Source organism: Camelina sativa, chromosome 8, assembly GCF_030686135.1.
Source record: "Camelina sativa cultivar CO46 ecotype springtype chromosome 8, ASM3068613v1".
NCBI classification, from domain to species: domain Eukaryota; kingdom Viridiplantae; phylum Streptophyta; class Magnoliopsida; order Brassicales; family Brassicaceae; genus Camelina; species Camelina sativa.
Genome location: NC_141887.1, coordinates 6,865,730 through 6,883,863, shown reverse-complemented (window position 1 = coordinate 6,883,863; position 18,134 = coordinate 6,865,730). Strand labels below are relative to the sequence as shown.

The 18,134-nt window shown below is 31.5% G+C and overlaps 2 protein-coding genes and 2 long non-coding RNA genes across 4 annotated transcripts; 2 read left to right on the top strand and 2 right to left on the bottom strand.

Annotated features, from left to right (window-relative positions):
* Window positions 1–1,411: 1,411 nt before the first annotated feature.
* On the top strand, window positions 1,412–2,462 carry LOC104709301 (uncharacterized). Its single transcript, XM_010425940.2, has one exon. It carries the CDS (start codon window positions 1,428–1,430, stop codon window positions 2,418–2,420), a length of 993 nt encoding a protein of 330 aa, XP_010424242.1. The 5' UTR covers window positions 1,412–1,427; the 3' UTR covers window positions 2,421–2,462.
* Window positions 2,463–4,172: 1,710 nt separating this feature from the next.
* Window positions 4,173–7,189, bottom strand: LOC104706599 (serine carboxypeptidase-like 47). Its single transcript, XM_010422794.3, has 9 exons — window positions 6,465–7,189; window positions 6,150–6,318; window positions 5,925–6,044; window positions 5,690–5,833; window positions 5,366–5,516; window positions 5,175–5,263; window positions 4,840–5,098; window positions 4,482–4,615; window positions 4,173–4,404 (listed from the first exon to the last, which is right to left on the bottom strand). Exons 1-9 carry the CDS (start codon window positions 6,911–6,913, stop codon window positions 4,294–4,296), a joined length of 1,626 nt encoding a protein of 541 aa, XP_010421096.2. The 5' UTR covers window positions 6,914–7,189; the 3' UTR covers window positions 4,173–4,293.
* A 3,399-nt stretch (window positions 7,190–10,588) lies between these two features.
* On the top strand, window positions 10,589–11,422 carry LOC104709300 (uncharacterized). Its single transcript, XR_015564717.1, has 3 exons — window positions 10,589–10,728; window positions 10,886–10,977; window positions 11,061–11,422. It is a non-coding gene; the product is annotated as an uncharacterized LOC104709300 (long non-coding RNA).
* Window positions 11,423–14,318: 2,896 nt separating this feature from the next.
* LOC147939770 (uncharacterized) lies at window positions 14,319–14,890 on the bottom strand. The gene is made up of 2 exons (XR_015563810.1): window positions 14,756–14,890; window positions 14,319–14,625 (listed from the first exon to the last, which is right to left on the bottom strand). It is a non-coding gene; the product is annotated as an uncharacterized LOC147939770 (long non-coding RNA).
* Window positions 14,891–18,134: the final 3,244 nt, after the last annotated feature.

Sequence of the window (18,134 nt, the reverse complement as noted above, 5' to 3'; positions counted from 1 at the left end):
TTGATACTTTCTTATATGTTAAAAAGAGATTTCATGGAAAGGTAATAGATTAATTTACCCAATGAAATAGTTTATTTTATATGCTTTGTTATTTCTAGATAACTATATTATATCTAATAGAATATTTTGATATTATGTACTTTTTATGCATAATAAGTTTTATGAGAAAATATTATATTTAATGTAATCATAATTTACTCTCATATATATTTTCTCCAATTTTTCTAATCTTATTATAAGAAACAAATCTCAACAGATGGTGTATTAATCTCATATGTTATATTTTATCAAAACTAATAACCATAAATCTATATAAAATTGTAAAACATAAATCATACGGAAAAGGGAACCTCAAATCTAATTAGATCCATTTTAAAACACACTTTAGGGGTGTATTGAAATAATGATTTTGAAAGATTTTATGGAATTTAGGATATTTGGAATTTTGATAGATTTTAGGGAAATTGATATGATTTATGGTAAAATTGTTTCAAATACCACCTAAAACCATGAGATTTGGATTTCTGTATTTTTAACTAAACAAATCCTCTCAAATCCTCCAGAATCCCTAAAACTTATTAAAATCCAAATCCACAAACTGTTTTGAATAACAATGGATTTTAAAGTAGATTTTTAAATCATCAGTTCAATAACAGTAGATTTCAGGAGACTTTTTAAAATCCATGATTGAATAACATAGGATTTGTAACTTTTACACAAATCACCTAAAATGTCAAGTTGAATACACCCCCCTTAGATTACATGTAAATATACCATACCATAATAATGCAAATACTTGCTATGAGTGGGTTAATACCTCCAATTTTACAAATATAAAATATGCTTACAAGGATTGATTTAGTACTACTTTTAGCAGGAAAACAAAATTTGAAAATTTCTATTAATTGGTGTTTCTTTTTTTTGAAAAGCTTTACAGTTTAGCATGTGTGAGTTGTTATTATTATTAGAGTATCCCAAAATTAGTGACTTAAAGCAAAATAATGTCCTGCCATAGAAAATAGAGAAAATAGGTGTATAACATGGAAAGAAATCTTGTGCTCTCGTGGTAATTTTCTATAAAATTAGCTCATAAATATTAAATGGCCCAAAGGACATGAAACAACATTAAAATGATTGCCATATCACTACATAAATAATATTAAAAAAAATTATCCTTTTTAATTTTATCTAAACATTACCATACATATAAAGTTTTTTTGTTATTTAAAAGTAAAAATGAATATCTAAAGATTATGTGCATCAAAATATTTACTATAATCCAAAATTAATTTTTTGGACTAGATATTTTTCCTTGCTTATTCAATTTCTTTTACTTTTATAATAAATATATGTTGTTTATTTATGAATGTACCTATATATAAGGTGATACAGTAAAAATGTAAAACACGATCTTGTCAACTTTCAAAATGACTATAATTCCAAATGGTTTAAACTCTTATGGTAACGATACTATGAACATTCGTAGTTTTTCTCCCATCGAAACGAGTTCCAACTTTAGGAATTTTGAGTCTAAGAAAGTTGAGTCAATGTTCGTTACTTCTGGCTACACAAACCATCATGCTTTATATTCTTCTTCAAATGTCTCCTCATCTTCTTTCAATTTCAATAATTCACATGTGGCTTATCAGATGAGAGAAAACATGGTTTCTACTTTCGGGATGCCTTGCATAACTCAAATCCCAAATAATCCTCATTTTTCTCAAATCTCCGTCACTCAAACTATTACAAATAGTTATTCCGCTATTATTCCAACCAATAATCTGATTACTGCGCAAAATGATTATCATCGTGCCATAAATCCCAACATCTTCAATTCTTCATTTTACCTTCCAAATTATGGTAACAAACAGCAGGAGATCTTGAATCCAACACCTCTCAATACTGTTTTTCCACATCAAATTTTTGTTTATCTAGCACAGTTAGATATCTTTTCTTGTTCACCAAAATATGACCATGACCAAATTGTCCCCCATCATCAACCACCGAAGAAACAATATAGACCTACCACATATTTTGAAGAAAATCTTGAAGGTGTTAATTCTGAAGAATATTGTGAATATGATGGCCGTACACATAGTTTACCATATAAGAAATATGGTCCATATACATGTCCCAAATGTAACAATGTGTTTGAAACTTCACAGAAGTTTGCTGCACATATATCATCGATTCATTACAAGAATGAGACCATCAATGAAAGATTTAAGAGATACAACGCGAGGAACAAAAAAAGAATATGCAAAACAAACCAAATGATCTATGAGGAATGTCGCAACATCCACCCAGAAGAGAGAGTTGTAGAGCAAAATGGAGGGAATAACAACATAGCAATCGATCCTGAAGCTTATCGACATCATATTGTTGTTAAAGAAGAACCAACTTATGATATATTTCATTAATATATATTTTTCTTAAAATAAAATTTGTGTTAATTTAAAAAACAATGACTTATTTCTTTTATGCTTTTGACATATCCTCACCTTAATTAGTCGATGAGTTATTTAATCAGTAGGACTAAGACTCAACATTAGTGCCAGAAATAAATATTTTTTGAGTATTATTTTCATTTTCAATATATGGTTTAATTGTGTTTTGTTAGTATATGTGACACCCCAGTTTCAAAGAATTGCGCAGAGGTTTAAAAGAATTCATTTTGCACTTATCATTTTAGTCAAGAGTCATGAGAGAACTTCTGAGTTAAATGTGCTTAAGCTGGAGTAGTTTCAAGATGGGTGACCTTCCGGAAAGTGATTGTCAGAACTGTGCCAGTGAGAACATAACACAAGGAAATATCATTTGCTAATTTGTAGGGTCGGTAAACAAGTCTTTAAAGCCTCACGGACATAGCAAACTGGTCGTCGGATATGAGTGGGTCCACGGGCCGGGAGTGGATATGGGGTCCACGGGCTGGGAGTGGATATGGGGTCCACTAAGCAAGGTGGGCCCATGGGCCGGGATTGGACATAGGGCCCACTAAGCAAGGTGATAGTTGGGGTGTTACAAGTGGTATCAGAGCCGAACCCAAACGAGTGTGGAGCCATGAGGGCTCACATCATCAGGGGTGACAGTCTTGGTGCGCAATGAGGACGTTTCGATCTGCTAGTGGGGTGAATTGTGATATCCCGATTTCAGAGACTTGCGGAAGGGTTTAAAAAGAAATGATTTGGCCACTTATGTCACTAAAGTGCTTATCTTTTTAGTTAAAGGTCCTGAGAGAACTCCAAAGTTAACCATGCTTAAGCTGGAGTAGTTTCATGATGGGTGACCTTCTAGAAAATGATTGTCGGAATTGTGCAAGCGAGGACAAAACAAAGGGAAATATCATGTGGTAATTTGTAGGGTCGATAAGCAAGTCTTTAAAGTCTCATGGACGTAGCAAACCGGCCATCAAATATAGGTGGATCTACGGACCGAGAGCTGATGTGAGGCCCACTAAGCAAGGTAGGTCCATGGGCGTGAAGTAGACATAAGACCCACTAAAAAATGTGATGGTCGGGACGTTACAGTATAATCGCAAATTTCTTATAAGTATCATGGCATGCACAATTATGCAAGTTACCCTATAATAAAAATAGAACAAATTATATAATTTTTATTATTATTTTAATATAATCAATATCTACCAACCAATATATCTCTAAAAATATGTATATACTCTAAAATAGAGCCAAATTTTAATATGTGATTGGTCAGTGTCAATTTTGAAGACATGAAAACTTTAGTTATTAAGGAATTTGTAAAACCAATAATATGCGGTTGGACTGCCAGGGTGTTATAGATAGTAGATAAGTTTAAACATGCAAAATTGAATGTGTTTTTTTTCTTCTAATCTAACATTAAAGACGGTCGAGGTTAGTGAAAACGGGTGTTAATAACATATGCATCTTTATAGTCAATTTTCATGTTTGACGAGAAGAAGCTTTAAATTGTATAAACCCTCTTAAAGCTCTACTCGTGTATGGGATAAATAAGGAACTGGTTGATGTTATAGTTGTTGATAGTAGTTCGCGAGGCTGTAAAAGTAAAGATGGCTTATAGCATTAGTGACGAGAGGAGTCGTTGGATTTATTGCAACCAAAAAAAAAAAAAAAAAAAATTTGGGCAAATGATAACAAAAGTTCAAAGGTTGAAAAATATGATATCATGGCAACAATCCCAAAAGACTAATCAAGATTAATCATCAAGATCAATAGCATGAAAACTACAAGGATATTATTGTAAATGAAAGCTAAGATCACATTGTTTTGAAATGAAATGTTCTATACATGAAAATCATGGACCAACTCTCGGAGTACTACTAAGCTTTCCTTGCATCCAATACATAAGCATTTGCAAAGAGGCCTTCGGCTGATCCATCGGAACCATGTGGCCAGCATCATGAACCTTCAAAAAACATACGAAGGTTAGTTTAGTTGTGTTACATCAATAATAGTTTTACTTCATTGATTTTTCTAATATACCTTAAGAAAAGTGAGAGGACCGTAATTTTTCAGTAAACCGGCTTCTTTACCATCTACCAAGAATCGTACATTTTTTGCTGATTTGAAATCCTTTTGGCCTGACCAATTCATCTGGTCAACCCACCTAGAGTTTCCTGTATAACCAAGAAAATCAATCAATTTATTAAACTAGGTTGAACAAGAATAAACTGGGAAAGTACCAAAATGTAAAACCATTATGACTCATATTATGAACCAGAATTGATAGTATAACATAAAATTTTGAACTATAAACCTAGAAAAAAAACCATTGTCAGTTCTTAAACCATAAAATTTATATAAAAAAAATATGGAGACCAAAATGTCTGATCAATCTCACCAAGCCAATTGCAAATGAAATCATATTCTCCGGCATAAATTAGTAGGTTCATTCCATCATTGACAAGATCTGGGATCTTGACCTCAAGATTAATCATCCAATCCTTTGTCATTGCATCATAAACTGTGCTACTACACGACACAAATTCGATGTCTCCTACTCCTAAGGCTTTTCGTACGTTTTCTTTGTTCAAGAATGTTTCCATCTTCGAAAAATCATAACACAGTTGTCCAACACATTTCTTCCTCACGTCGTAGTACTTCAAAAAAAGAAAAAAGTTAAATCTTGTAAAGGATATATATAAGAAAAATCAATTTGAGGTTTTTGATGCTTACATTTGTGCCTGGTTTTACTGCTAATATCATATTTAAGATGATGTCGCAAACTTCGAAAGCAGATTTACAAGCTAAACCACCATCAAGATCTGATATTCAAAAAATAAGATATTTTCATAAAAGATCAAAATATTTTTACTCGAACAGTATATCTAACAAAATTTAGAAGAGTAGCTATATATTGAAATTACTGCATTTTTTTATGAGACTTTGACACTCGACGTAGTCTTGTTTGATACCCTCGTAATCAGATTCCGTAATCATTTTCATTTGCAGTGCATAGTCTCCATACGCAGCATATTGGATTTCCGGATTGGTTAGACCATTACCAATCGCAAAACCCTGATTTAAACCAAAATTAGTCCATAATTTTTAATTTAATTCCTCACATGTGTTTGAATATTAAAACAACACCCTAATGTAAAAAACATAGAAAGGAAAACTCGATTAGAATAATAAATACAAAATTAATAAAATTCTAAATTTCTTAGAAACCTCATGCATCAACTACTAACCTTAAGGTTGATTGGAATTCCTTCCTTCTTTTTGTTTCCACTGTGAACACGTGAAGCCAAAGCCGGAATGTAGTGACCAGCATAAGATTCACCGGTAATATAGAAATCATTCTTTGCAAATTTTGGATGCTCTTTGAAAAAAGTCTCAACAAAATTCAAAGACATATAACCCAAGTCACTACAATTTCAATAACAATTCTTATAACAAAAATGGGAAGACCAACAACAATCTAACCTGTAAGAAATCGTATAGGTCATTGCTTACACCAGCCTCGTCATGCCGGAGATCGCTTTTGTCGGATGTGTAAGAAAAACCAGTTCCAACTGGCTGATCTACGTAGATTAAATTGGATACCTATAAAAACAATATTAAGAAGAAAGTTATTTTTATCTTTTTTTCGTAGATAAACATGTTTCTTGTGTAAGAAATAATAAAAAAAAAATAATGAACCAGACAAACCTTGTCCCAACCAAAATCATTCCAAGAAAGAGAGAAATCATCAGAGATCTTGAACGGACCATTCTCATAGAACATAGCAACACTGCTACTGCAACCCGGTCCACCTGATAACCAGATCACAACCGGATCGGTACTGCTGTTTCGTGACTCAAAGAAGAAATAGAACATCCTGTGAAACCAAAATCATCAAACACAACAACGAAAAAAAAAATCAGTTCAAAGCGTACATATCAATACTAACTAGTAAACTAAACACGATTAGAGCAAAACATGATTCGAAAAAAAAAACTAATTTGAACCGGTTAAAGGTTTTACTTGGCTGATTTTGAATGAGGGAGGCTGTAATAGCCAGCATAGTGGCCAAACTGTTGGACAGATGGACCCCCAGAAACGTTTTGGACACCAAATGTCGTTGGAAAATCAATTTGGCTCTCAACGAGTCTTGGAGCGTCGGGACTACCTTTTGGGATGACATTGACGTCATACTTAGGCGTTAGATTGAATGAACTGATGAGCATCTTCGCATTTAGGCTCGACAAACTCGCAGATGATGAGAAACCGTATGGGTCGTTTAAGATCCTTTTAGAAGTTGAGAGTGAAAAGTGAGAAGATATGAAAATCATGAGGAGGAAAGGGAGAGTAAACGTTCTAGCCTTCATTTTGTTTATTTGTAGTTTCTTATGCTGCTTTGTTTGAGAATTGGGGATTAAGATGTAAAGAGTGGTATTTATGGGGAGATGACTTAACCATTGTTGATTGTCCATTGAATTGGGTCAGAGAAAAATAAATGCTAGATATCTTAATAAAAGCGTTTTCTATATTATATGTATTTGGTTTATTAATTATGCCAAACTAACTATTTCACTCAAATTAAAAAGGGAAATTATCAAAATAGTCAAAGCTTTATACAAAAATTAGGGAATTATCTTAAAAGAAAAAAATTTAACCAAATAGTATAAACCTAAATCTTTAAACTTTTAATTTTAAACCTTAAAAACTTAATATCTTATGTCACTCAAAAATTGAATTATAAGATCTTTAAATAGTGTCTGAAAAAAAAAGATCTTTAAATAGTGTAACCCTTAAATCACAAATAGTAAACCTCTACCCCTTAAAGTTAAATTCTTAACACTAAAATATAAACAAAATGATTTATTTCTTTAATTTTAAAAATTTTAGTCTTTTTTCAATTAATATTTTTGCCTTTTGTCACTTATAGCTTTTATGTTTGCCACCTAAGTTGGACAAAAAACAAAGGTAAAAAACGAAACCAGATCTGAAAAGTAAATTGTAATTTTTTTAATGATATCCATTCAATTTTGATACATTGTTTCTCAAAATTCAGATTTATTATCTTTTGTAAATATTCAATTCACTAAAATTAAAGTAAGATAGATGCATGTATATATATGTATGCCCCTACTCCTACACCCACATAATCATTAGATACATAAAAATTTGTAGCTCGTATTACAGCTAATTGATATGAATAAATGCTAAACTGTTTCATTGTTTCATTATCAAAATAACGTAAACACGAGTTTAAGTGCTTCATCCCCTATATTAATAGAGAATCATTCTTAAAAACTATGCTGACGTATCATCATCAGAAAGCTCGACCTACAATTTAGTTAATCACTCTCATTAGCTAACATTAATTATAATTCATGCCATTATATATTACATTAAAAAAATAAATTAAAACAGTTTGTTTATTACATTGTTCAAACTGTTTATTCATATCAATTAATTAGTTGTGATATGTATCTACAAATTAGTTTGTATCAATTTTTTAATTGTACAAACTGTTTAAAAAATAAACTCAAAAATTTTAAACAAATTATCATAAATTGTAGTGTTTCTTGTACTACGTGGTTGCATGCATAATGGTTTTTAATTATATTTCTGGAATTTTGTTAAAATAAAATATTGTTCTTTTTTTTATTAAAAATAACATCAAGAAAGATTTTTTATTTTTTCTACTAAAATATGAATCTCAAAATTTCTTATAGCAATGATATGCAAGTTAAACCCTACACACTTGTGTCAATATTTTTTGGTATGGTTATTTATTATACAAAATTTAAAATATATAAATTTTTCTATAGAACTAAAATTAACAAATACTACAAAAAACAATTATTACAAATTGATAAGCTATAATAATATAGAAATTTAAACATTTTCCTAATAGAGTGAATCTATGTTTATCATGTTTTATAGAGGTTAAAAATTGATTTAAAGAGTTTTTCTTAATGTCATTGTAAACATAAGACTGTAGTATAGTAAAATTGAATCAAATAAAATAATCAAAAAAATTAGTAACTACGTATAAAATTATTGTGTATGAAATATTCCTTATTTCAAAGTTTAAAACAAATAAAAGTATATATGTATTTGACTCTAAGTTTACCTAACCAAAATAGTTAAAAAAACATTAAAATTTTACCAAAAAACATTTTCTCTTGAAAGATAAATAAACTAGTGGGAGGAATGAATGTAGAATTATTGGGTAGGAGTTACATTTGAATTAAATGTAGAATCAAATGCCTTTAAAAGTGAGTTAATTATAGATAAATATTTTAATTTGTTTTGACTTACAAGAAAAGGAATACCAAGTGGCCCAATCAAAATTTAAACTTACACATGATTTGGCTTTTTTTATTGATATAAACTCAACACTCACACATAATATTTCAAATTGAAAATATTACTTTTGAAGTGAGAAACTAAATTAGTTTTCTTATAAAATTATATTAATTTCAATCTAAAAATCTTTTAAAACCCCAAGGGTAACTTCTATCTTTTTTGTTTTTTTTATTTGTTTTTTCACTCATCAATTTAATTTATAATACTAGATTTCATACCAATGTTTTCATCTTTAGATTTATTTAGACGGTATTTAAAAACTATATTATTTTCTATATTTCACTTCCAGTTAAATATGATTTCTTTTTGGGATCATTTTTCATTTTGCCTAAATCAGAAAGACCATTTTTTCTAATTAAGTTCTTTTTATTTTCAAAAACCTCAGATCTTAAATAAAATAAATATTATATTGATCTTTACATATTTATCCATTGGATCACAAAAAAAAATAGATTTTATAAATAGAGTTTATAGACTTTACAAAACAAAATAGACTTTAGAAATGGATAATTATATTGATCTTTATAAATGATTAAAAATGATACATGAATATATGAGATAACCAGAGTACATAATAAAGGATTAAAGATGAATCTTTTCAACTTCATGATTTTATTGTGTGGTGAATATTGTAGAAAAGTATGACAAATAATGACTTATAAGATGCTAATATAAAATAGATAATTGAGATAAATCTTTTAAACAATAAAAAATAAATGTAAGATATACATATCATACCAACTCTAAAATTAAAATTTAGAATTAAGCTTTTAGAATGATATTTGAATTGATTTTTTTTAACCCATACAATAACAATAGCAAAAAAAAGCACCAAAATGTTTTTTGAAATATAGTGGAAAAGGATGAGAGAATGAAAGAACGAGAAACTAATAGAATGAGAGAGTAAGAGAATAAGAGAATTAGTATTTATAGGAAGATAAATGATGAAAATTTACATTTAGAAAAATGAGAGTTTTTATTTTTTTTTGGTGTCTGGATTTATATGAATTCCAACAATAGAACCGAGAATTACAAGTGCTAACTTAATGAAATTGGGAACAGTTAGCCTACTTAAGTCAAACCTCAACTAACCCACCTGAGGTGACTATACAAAAAATCCTGATCTAAAAATCAGCAATTATTTATCCTAAACAAGAGGAGAATCTCGTCAAACTAGGATAAAGCAAAAAACCTGCTTATCAAACAGAGGACAAACCTATCTCTTTTTGGAAAACAGCTTGAAGCTAGTCCGAAAATCCTATAGCAACGTAGGATTGAGATCTTGAATCGCCTGTGACACTTTGAGCAATAATGTTTGCTCCTCTGTTTGCTCCATTCACTTCCATCTGCAATTTCCACTTTCCAAAAGGGAAATTATTTATTTAGGCTTGAGAACAGTTAGGCTTGAGAGTTACAATACTAATTTATTATTTATTTTAGTACAACTAAGTAAAGAAATATATTTAATGCATAATTTCTATGATTTCAGTCAAATTTGAGTTAAATGTCAAGATTAAATATTTTTCAGTTTGTGGTTTTATATAAATATATATATCTATATATATAAAGTGTAGTTTCCTCACTCTTAGTACTGCCACGTCAGCTACTCCCTCAGTTTAATAAGGCCAATTTTTTGGACATAACCCATTAAGTAATTCCCTCAGTTTAATAAGCCCAAATTTTTGCCACAACCCCACTAAGCAATTCTCTTTTTCTTTGTTTCATATATCTTAAAAAACCCAATAAATTACTAATAATTGTTTTATATGCCGTCGAAGTAAAACCCTTAAATGTTCAGAACCCTGCCGTCCGCCGTAGTGCGACCTAAGGGGTCTCTCCATCGAAATAAAATTAATACTCGCGAATCCTCCACACCCTTTCACTGTCTTCCCTGGCTTCCATCTCCATTGTAACGTCTTCCTCTAAAACGGTAATTCAAGTCTTTCAATGCTGTCTCTTTCAATTGAAGTCCCACTACTTTTTATTCAATTTGTGTAAGTGTAAGTTCTATATAATGTCATCTTCTCTAATTTCATGCCTCTTATAATTTCCTATATAATGTCATCTTCTCTAATTTCATGCCTAAGTGCTTTTGACGATCATGCGACCTCACTGGAGAAGGTTTTTAGCGAGAAAGAGGGTGGGGCTTTCATATTGTTAGCTTTAAGAAAACGAACAGGTAATGAATGCTTGAAATCTATTATTTTGATTTGCAAAAACCAGACCAATCTCTCTTAGAACTGTAGTTGTGATTTGGTTTAGTGTTAGGTCACGTGAGCTGCGCCATGCCGTTAACGGAAGAGAATGTGGAGAGAGTGCTAGACGAAGTAAGGCCGTCACTAATGGCTGACGGAGGAAACGTGGCCCTGCACGAGGTCGACGGGCTTGTGGTGGTTTTAAAGCTACAAGGAGCTTGTGGCTCGTGTCCTAGCTCATCAATGACGTTAAAGTTGGGAATCGAGAGTCGGCTACGAGACAAGATTCTAGAGATCATGTCCGTTGAGCAGTTTCTTGAATCAGGAGGGTTAGAGCTGAACGATGAGAACATCGAAAAAGTTTGATTTTTTAAAAACGTTTTAGTTGTTTTTAATTCAGCATCTTGTGTTTTGTAATCGATCTGAGTGGGCCATTTTTTGGTTTTGTTGTTCAATTAAAGTTCTCTCTGAGTTAAGGCCGTACCTATCTGGCACTGGAGGTGGGGGGCTTGAGTTGGTTGAGATTGATGGTTACGTGATTAAGGTTCGGCTCACTGGACCAGCTGCTGGAGTTATGACTGTTCGTGTCACCTGTTTATATTTAACTTATTATGTTTTTCATTTGTCTGTTAGTTACTTGGTTTAACAAACTCACATATGAAAAACATATTTAAAAACATCATTGTTTGACAAATTTTGTTATTTTATTTTCGATTACGCACATGTTACCCTTTGATATCCACCCTTCAGCCTAGAAGATTACTATCAAGCTTATGCTATATCTTTGAGTGATTCAGAGAAAAAAATTTGGTTTCCGACGATTGATATTGCAATGTTTCATGTTTGTTATCAAGAAGTCGTTACATAGAGTCAATGTACAAAAACTACAGTCCTACTATAGTACATTGGCAGAAGTGAACCCAACTATAGCACATTGGCAGAAGTCAACCCTACTATCATCTGCACCCTCAATGACATAGAGAATAAATATGCACATTGCTACTATTACAAACAAATGATTAAGTTTGTCTTTTTCTTTTAGCTTAAGGAAAAACAATAATTCACTAAAATGTTATCATCCTCTTAAAATTTCCAAAATTCAAAAAAAAAGTTTTTGGTTTTTTCATCATAAACATTACGTACGTCTCCAAAAGAATCTAAACAAGAGAACATAACTGAAAGTATAGCAAGAATACAAACGATTGGGAAAATAAAATTAAAGTCCACCACTTACCATGACAACAAAACCAGAACATTCAAGATCAACATATATATATTGAAGAAACTTCTCACAAACAATCCCTAAAAAAAGCCTAAAAGTATTACAACCACCATGAGATAGACATATGCAAAAAGGTCTTTAGCTTCAAGGACACCTAAATCATAAAAATAGTCGGTTTCGAAAAACAGGGCTATTAAAAAATCGAAAGAAACAACAACTGCAACCGAAAAAAGACAAACACTTACAGAGGATCAGGGAAACCGCACTAAGATTCAATTAACGTTACTCGCCAGCAATTGACAAAACCATCACCAAACAGTGAAAAAATGTAAGAGATGAACACACATTTAGTTGAAGGAAAAGATGCTGAAATTCGAGTACCACATTTTGTTCAAGTTAGACCAAAATCGAATGACATACTAAAACGACCACAGAAATATACACCCTACAAAATTAAAATAAAAAAAAAAATATCATAGAGGCAAAAATTTAATTTGAACAACACAAAATTCACATCCACTCGAAACCCACGCAATGGAGCCAACCGAAACTAAAATTTAGAACTACGAATTCAAAAACAATGGGTACATTAATTAGGAAATGAAAGGAACAAAACAATTTTTTAAAAAGAACAGATTTGCACACCACTTAACACATACCTGTACGAAAACATCAGGGTAGAACCAATAACCCCATACGGATGCGAAGCAAAGAGGAAAACACCCAAAGACACCAAAAAAAAAAAAAAAATTGTGCATCAATGAAAGAGATGAAAGCAGAAGGATTACAAGCATTAAGAAATAGTTTCAAAACTCATATTGTCCTGTAGATCCCAAAAACAACTGTTACTATACAAACTTAACTTCTAATTCTATATTTTTTGAAAAGAAAAAAAGATCATAATCGTAATTTAAATTTAATAAATATCTTAAAATTTACTTCATTATACTAGCTGAAAAAAATATAGGAAAAAAATAAACCAACAAAAGAGCAAAGGAAAACATACGCACAACATAACCAGACGCAAAGAGGAAAAATACATAACCAAAAAACAAATTAACAAAACAACCGAAAAAACACCCTCATCTAACTCCCGCGCGTAGTGCGGATCCAATACTAGTATATATATATATATATTTGTTAAAATTGCATTGCCAAGTGGACCAATAAGGAGAGAGTGAAACCTTACTTTTATGTATATGGTTTGTCATGAGTTGATACAAACTAAAAATGAAAGTTGTAACGGTTGTATGTGATAATTTGAAGCTTATTAATGGCACATTAAAAGTCACTTATCTATATTAACATTTTTGAAGTACATTTTGTGTTATGCCCTTTAAGTTTTGCTTATTTAATTTTTTTTTTACAACATTAACCCCTAAACAATTTCCAAAAATAACATTGCACAGGACTTCAATTACTAAAACTTCTTAAACTGACCAAAATTTATAACGTTTATTGCAATAAAATCTAGACAACATCTATATGTTTCGCTTTTTCCAAAAACTACTCTACCCATTAAAGTTTTATTCCCATAAAATATCCAAAACTATCTTTAGAGATTCTATAATCTCTCAAATTTAAAAGATACAACTGATTTTCCATAACAAAAGTTTACAATACCCAAAATTATTTTAACATTAATAAAGTTTCTAAAAACGAGAACCCAATTTTCGAATGATTAGGAAACCAATATTCTCAAATATTTAAGATTTTTGAAGTACATTTTGGGCGTATATGAGGATTAAGTATTTTAGGAAACCAATTATTTAACAAACAAATATTTGTGAAGTACATGCGGATTACGTACTTCAAAAATATTTAAGAAACAAATTTAAATGATACAAGTTAATTCGAATTAATCTCTCAAATCTATATATACACTTTTGAAGTACATTTTGGGTTCTACCGTTGTATTTGTACTTATTAAAAAAATTATTTACAAAGTTGATTTATAAGTTTTTTTCCAAAAATAGCATTAATTCAGATTTTGTTTCCAAAATATTTTACATACCATTCCAACTAAAAAAATACAGCATAATCAATATGAAAACATAAACTATGATATATTTAATCATACCTTCTATTGTGTATTGAAGATAGTTTATGAAACAACCCAACCCGTTTTTTTTTTAATAATATTAATATATAACTAAGCATCCAATACTACTTAATTAAACCAACCAAACCACAATACCTCATTAAACCAACAAATACCATAAGCACAGCTGAAACATACCAATAATACAAAAACCGATACATCATCAACACAATAACCTCCCTAACCATTCTATCCATCAACCTAGCATATCTCTACACAAGGCTCCAATAACATAACCAACATCACACAAACGAGATCCTACATCATCCTCCTCCTCATCGCCATGATTCCACGTCACATACCTGCACACTACAAACAACAATTGAGATGCGTAAGTATTATCACAAATACTTATTGAGGCAATCCTCCCATCTACTGGGCTATACACACAAGCAACTGAGATTCCAATGTTTAACTAACAACAAACAACACAACAAACCAGGAAAAACTGCAACACACAAGTTGGTGTCTACCAACACCAGAGAGTTGTCGATCGACACTGGCCACAACATGGTGTCGACCGACACCCACTTGGTGTCGATCGACACCGACCCCGCAGACACATTCATATAATCGTGATATGTGTGAAGTATATCGATAATATTTTGACATGTGTGAAAAAAAAATTATTTAATAATTATAGGAAAATTAAAAAATCTTTAAAATAAAAAGATTACAATTGATTTTTTTGAAAGTTTATAAAACCAAAAGTAATCTATTACATCACTAATTCTAATAGGAAAGTTATCTATTAAACTACTAATTTCAATAGTAAAATATGTGCAATTAAGAAAGAAAATATTTGCAATTTAATTGCAATTATTAATTATTATAATCATATAGTAAAAAGAAATTTATACATAAAAGTGATTAAAGTATGAAAATGTTTAATGTGTTAAAATTAGTGATTAACATAATGTAAGAAAAATAAGATAATCAAAAAAAGAATTAATGTAATTTTCTTAAGTTTTTCAACCGGTGAATGATTTGATAGTGTATTCAATATTATGTTATTATATAAACCTTGGTTTTCAAAGTTAGTAATTCATGTGATCGCGACACGTATCAATTTAACAATTAAAGATTTTGTCATGTGTTATACAAAAACTTTGTTTTAACATATTTGTAAATTAGAAGAAATTAAAAAATTAAACAATTTAATAAATATAAAAAGATAGTTCATATATGTATATAAAAAATAATACTAATTCTAATTTTAAGATGCAAATTCTTTAAGAAAAAAGAATTAAGAAAATTATACAATTACTTGCTATAATATTATAATTAAATAAATTATATTGTCAATTATTAATCCTAAAAGAAAAAGGATTGTAGATACTTATCTTTACCTAAACAAATAATATTCTCATAATAATGTCTTTGAAATTTTGATTAATTTATGATAATGTTGGTATCAGTCTAGAAGAAAACAATGTTGGTATGGATACTGTTGCGGTGCAGACAATTACAAAGTCACTGGCTTGAGAGTTTAGACACTATATTTGTTGTGGGGATATTTACATCCCTCTTATTCTATATAGTTTCTGAGGGCTTGGTGTCTGTGGTGTGGGCTGCATCCGCCGATATTGTCTCCATTTCTGCTGGCTTCTTCAGTGTTTTTTACGGGCTGTCTAAGTATACGCTCGGAGGGTCTATCATCGGGGGTGTCGTAGTCGCTGCAGTTCTAATCATCTTATTCTGCTGCCGTTTTCCCATATAACGTGGTGGCTTCAGAGCTTCCAATATTAGTATGACAAGGAATAAATGGGCGGGGGGAGGAGGAATAATTACTAGTATATATGTATACTAGACTAGATAAATTTAGTTTGTTTTTTCATCTAAAAGAATGAGTTCATTCAACATTAAAACTTAATAACATAACCAATCATCTCAAATGATAAAAAAAAAAAAAAAAAAAAAAAGTAAAATTCTCAAAATAATAATCCAAGACAAGATTAAGTTACAAAGTCAGATATCACTCACCACTTATTAGATACTTAATGATCCTAACTTCTTTAGTAAGTACTACTTCAATATATAAACTATTGTATCAAAAAAAAAACATTTCTCATAATTAGTAATGATACATGTTTAAATTTGTATCATAAAATAGTTGATTCTTTGGTGATATTCAGTTTACCATCAAATATAAATAAACAATTAAAATAAGCAAAATATAAGCAAAACATAAACAAACGATAAGCAATATATAAAAAAGGTAAGAATTAAATAAAAAATATATATCAATATAAACAAGGGTGAATTAATCTAATAAAGAATATAGAGTGTAATGATGGAAATGTAAGATTAGGAGGCTGAATAATTCTATTAGATGTGTAAGATACAATATATATAGTGTTACATAGGAGACTAGGTATCTAGGATTGACCAATATGTCCTTTACATATATACATTCTCTATATGCCTCCTCAAAATGGAGGTAGTTCCTTAACTCCAATATTGTGAAACAGCTCTTGGAACCGAGGCCGAGGTAAAGGTTTCGTCAAAGCATCTGCGAGTTGATCTTTGGTGGAGACATGAGCAACACGTAAGGCTCCAGATTGAACATTGTCACGGATGAAGTGATAGTCGAGAGCTAGATGCTTCATACATGAGTGGAAAATGGGATTGGCACACAGGTAAGTAGCACTGACATTGTCACAGTAGATTACCGGTGCGGATGGCAACGTAAGTCCAAGTTCAGTGAGCAATGAGCACACCCAGCGGATCTCAGAGGCTGTGTTTGCAACCGCCCGGTATTCAGCTTCAGTGGATGAACGAGCCATGCCTCTCTGCTTCTTTGAGGACCAAGTAATCGGTGAAACCCCAAAATACAGAATGTAAGCATTTGTGGAAACAAAATCATCAACATCACCTGCCCAGTCCGCGTCGAAGAAGGCATGAAGGGTCAGGGGTGTCTGGGGACGAAGAAGAATACCATGGGAGACCGTTCCTGCAAGATAGCGTAGGAGGCGCTTGACCGCCTGCCAGTGCATATCGGTGGGTCGATGCATAAATTGGAAGAGTCTATTCACCACATAGGCGATATCCGGTCATGTAAAAGCTAAATACTGCAATCTCCCAAGAACAGTACGATATTGGCGTGGATCATCTAAAGCAGAACCTGACAAGAGTGACAGTTTTGGTGTTGGCACCATAGGAGTCGCTACCGGCTTCGAATTGAGCATGTTTGTTTTGGTTAACAAATCCAGGATATAGCGGTGTTGCATCAAGTGAAGACCGGTCGTCGTACATGTGACCTCAACACCCAGAAAATAAGTCAAGTCAGTAGGATCTTTCAAGGAGAAACGTCGTGAAAGCTCATCAATAAGTGTCATAACTAAGCCCAGAGTTGATCCTGTAACAATGATATCATCCACATATACCAAAACGTAGACAATCTGAGCACCATGAATATAAATAAACACCGATGTATCCGCAAGCGAGTTAAGAAAGACGAGAGAACATAGATAGCCTTTGAGTTCTTGATACCACGCACGTGGGGCCTGCTTCAATCCATAGAGAGCCTTGCGGAGACGACAGACGTAATGTGGGCGATCAGGGTCGACAAAGCCAGGTGGCTGAGAGACATAAACCTCTTCCGTTGTTGTGCCTTGGAGGAACGCATTGTTTACATCAAGTTGCTTAAGACACCATGAGTTTGAAACCGCTAATTGCAACACAAGACGAATGGTAAGTGATTTCACAACCGGACTAAAAGTTTATGAGTAATCCAATCCATATTGTTAAGTAAATCCTCAAGCCACCAATCTGGCCTTATACCGATCAAGAGAACCATCAGGTAAGTATTTCAATGT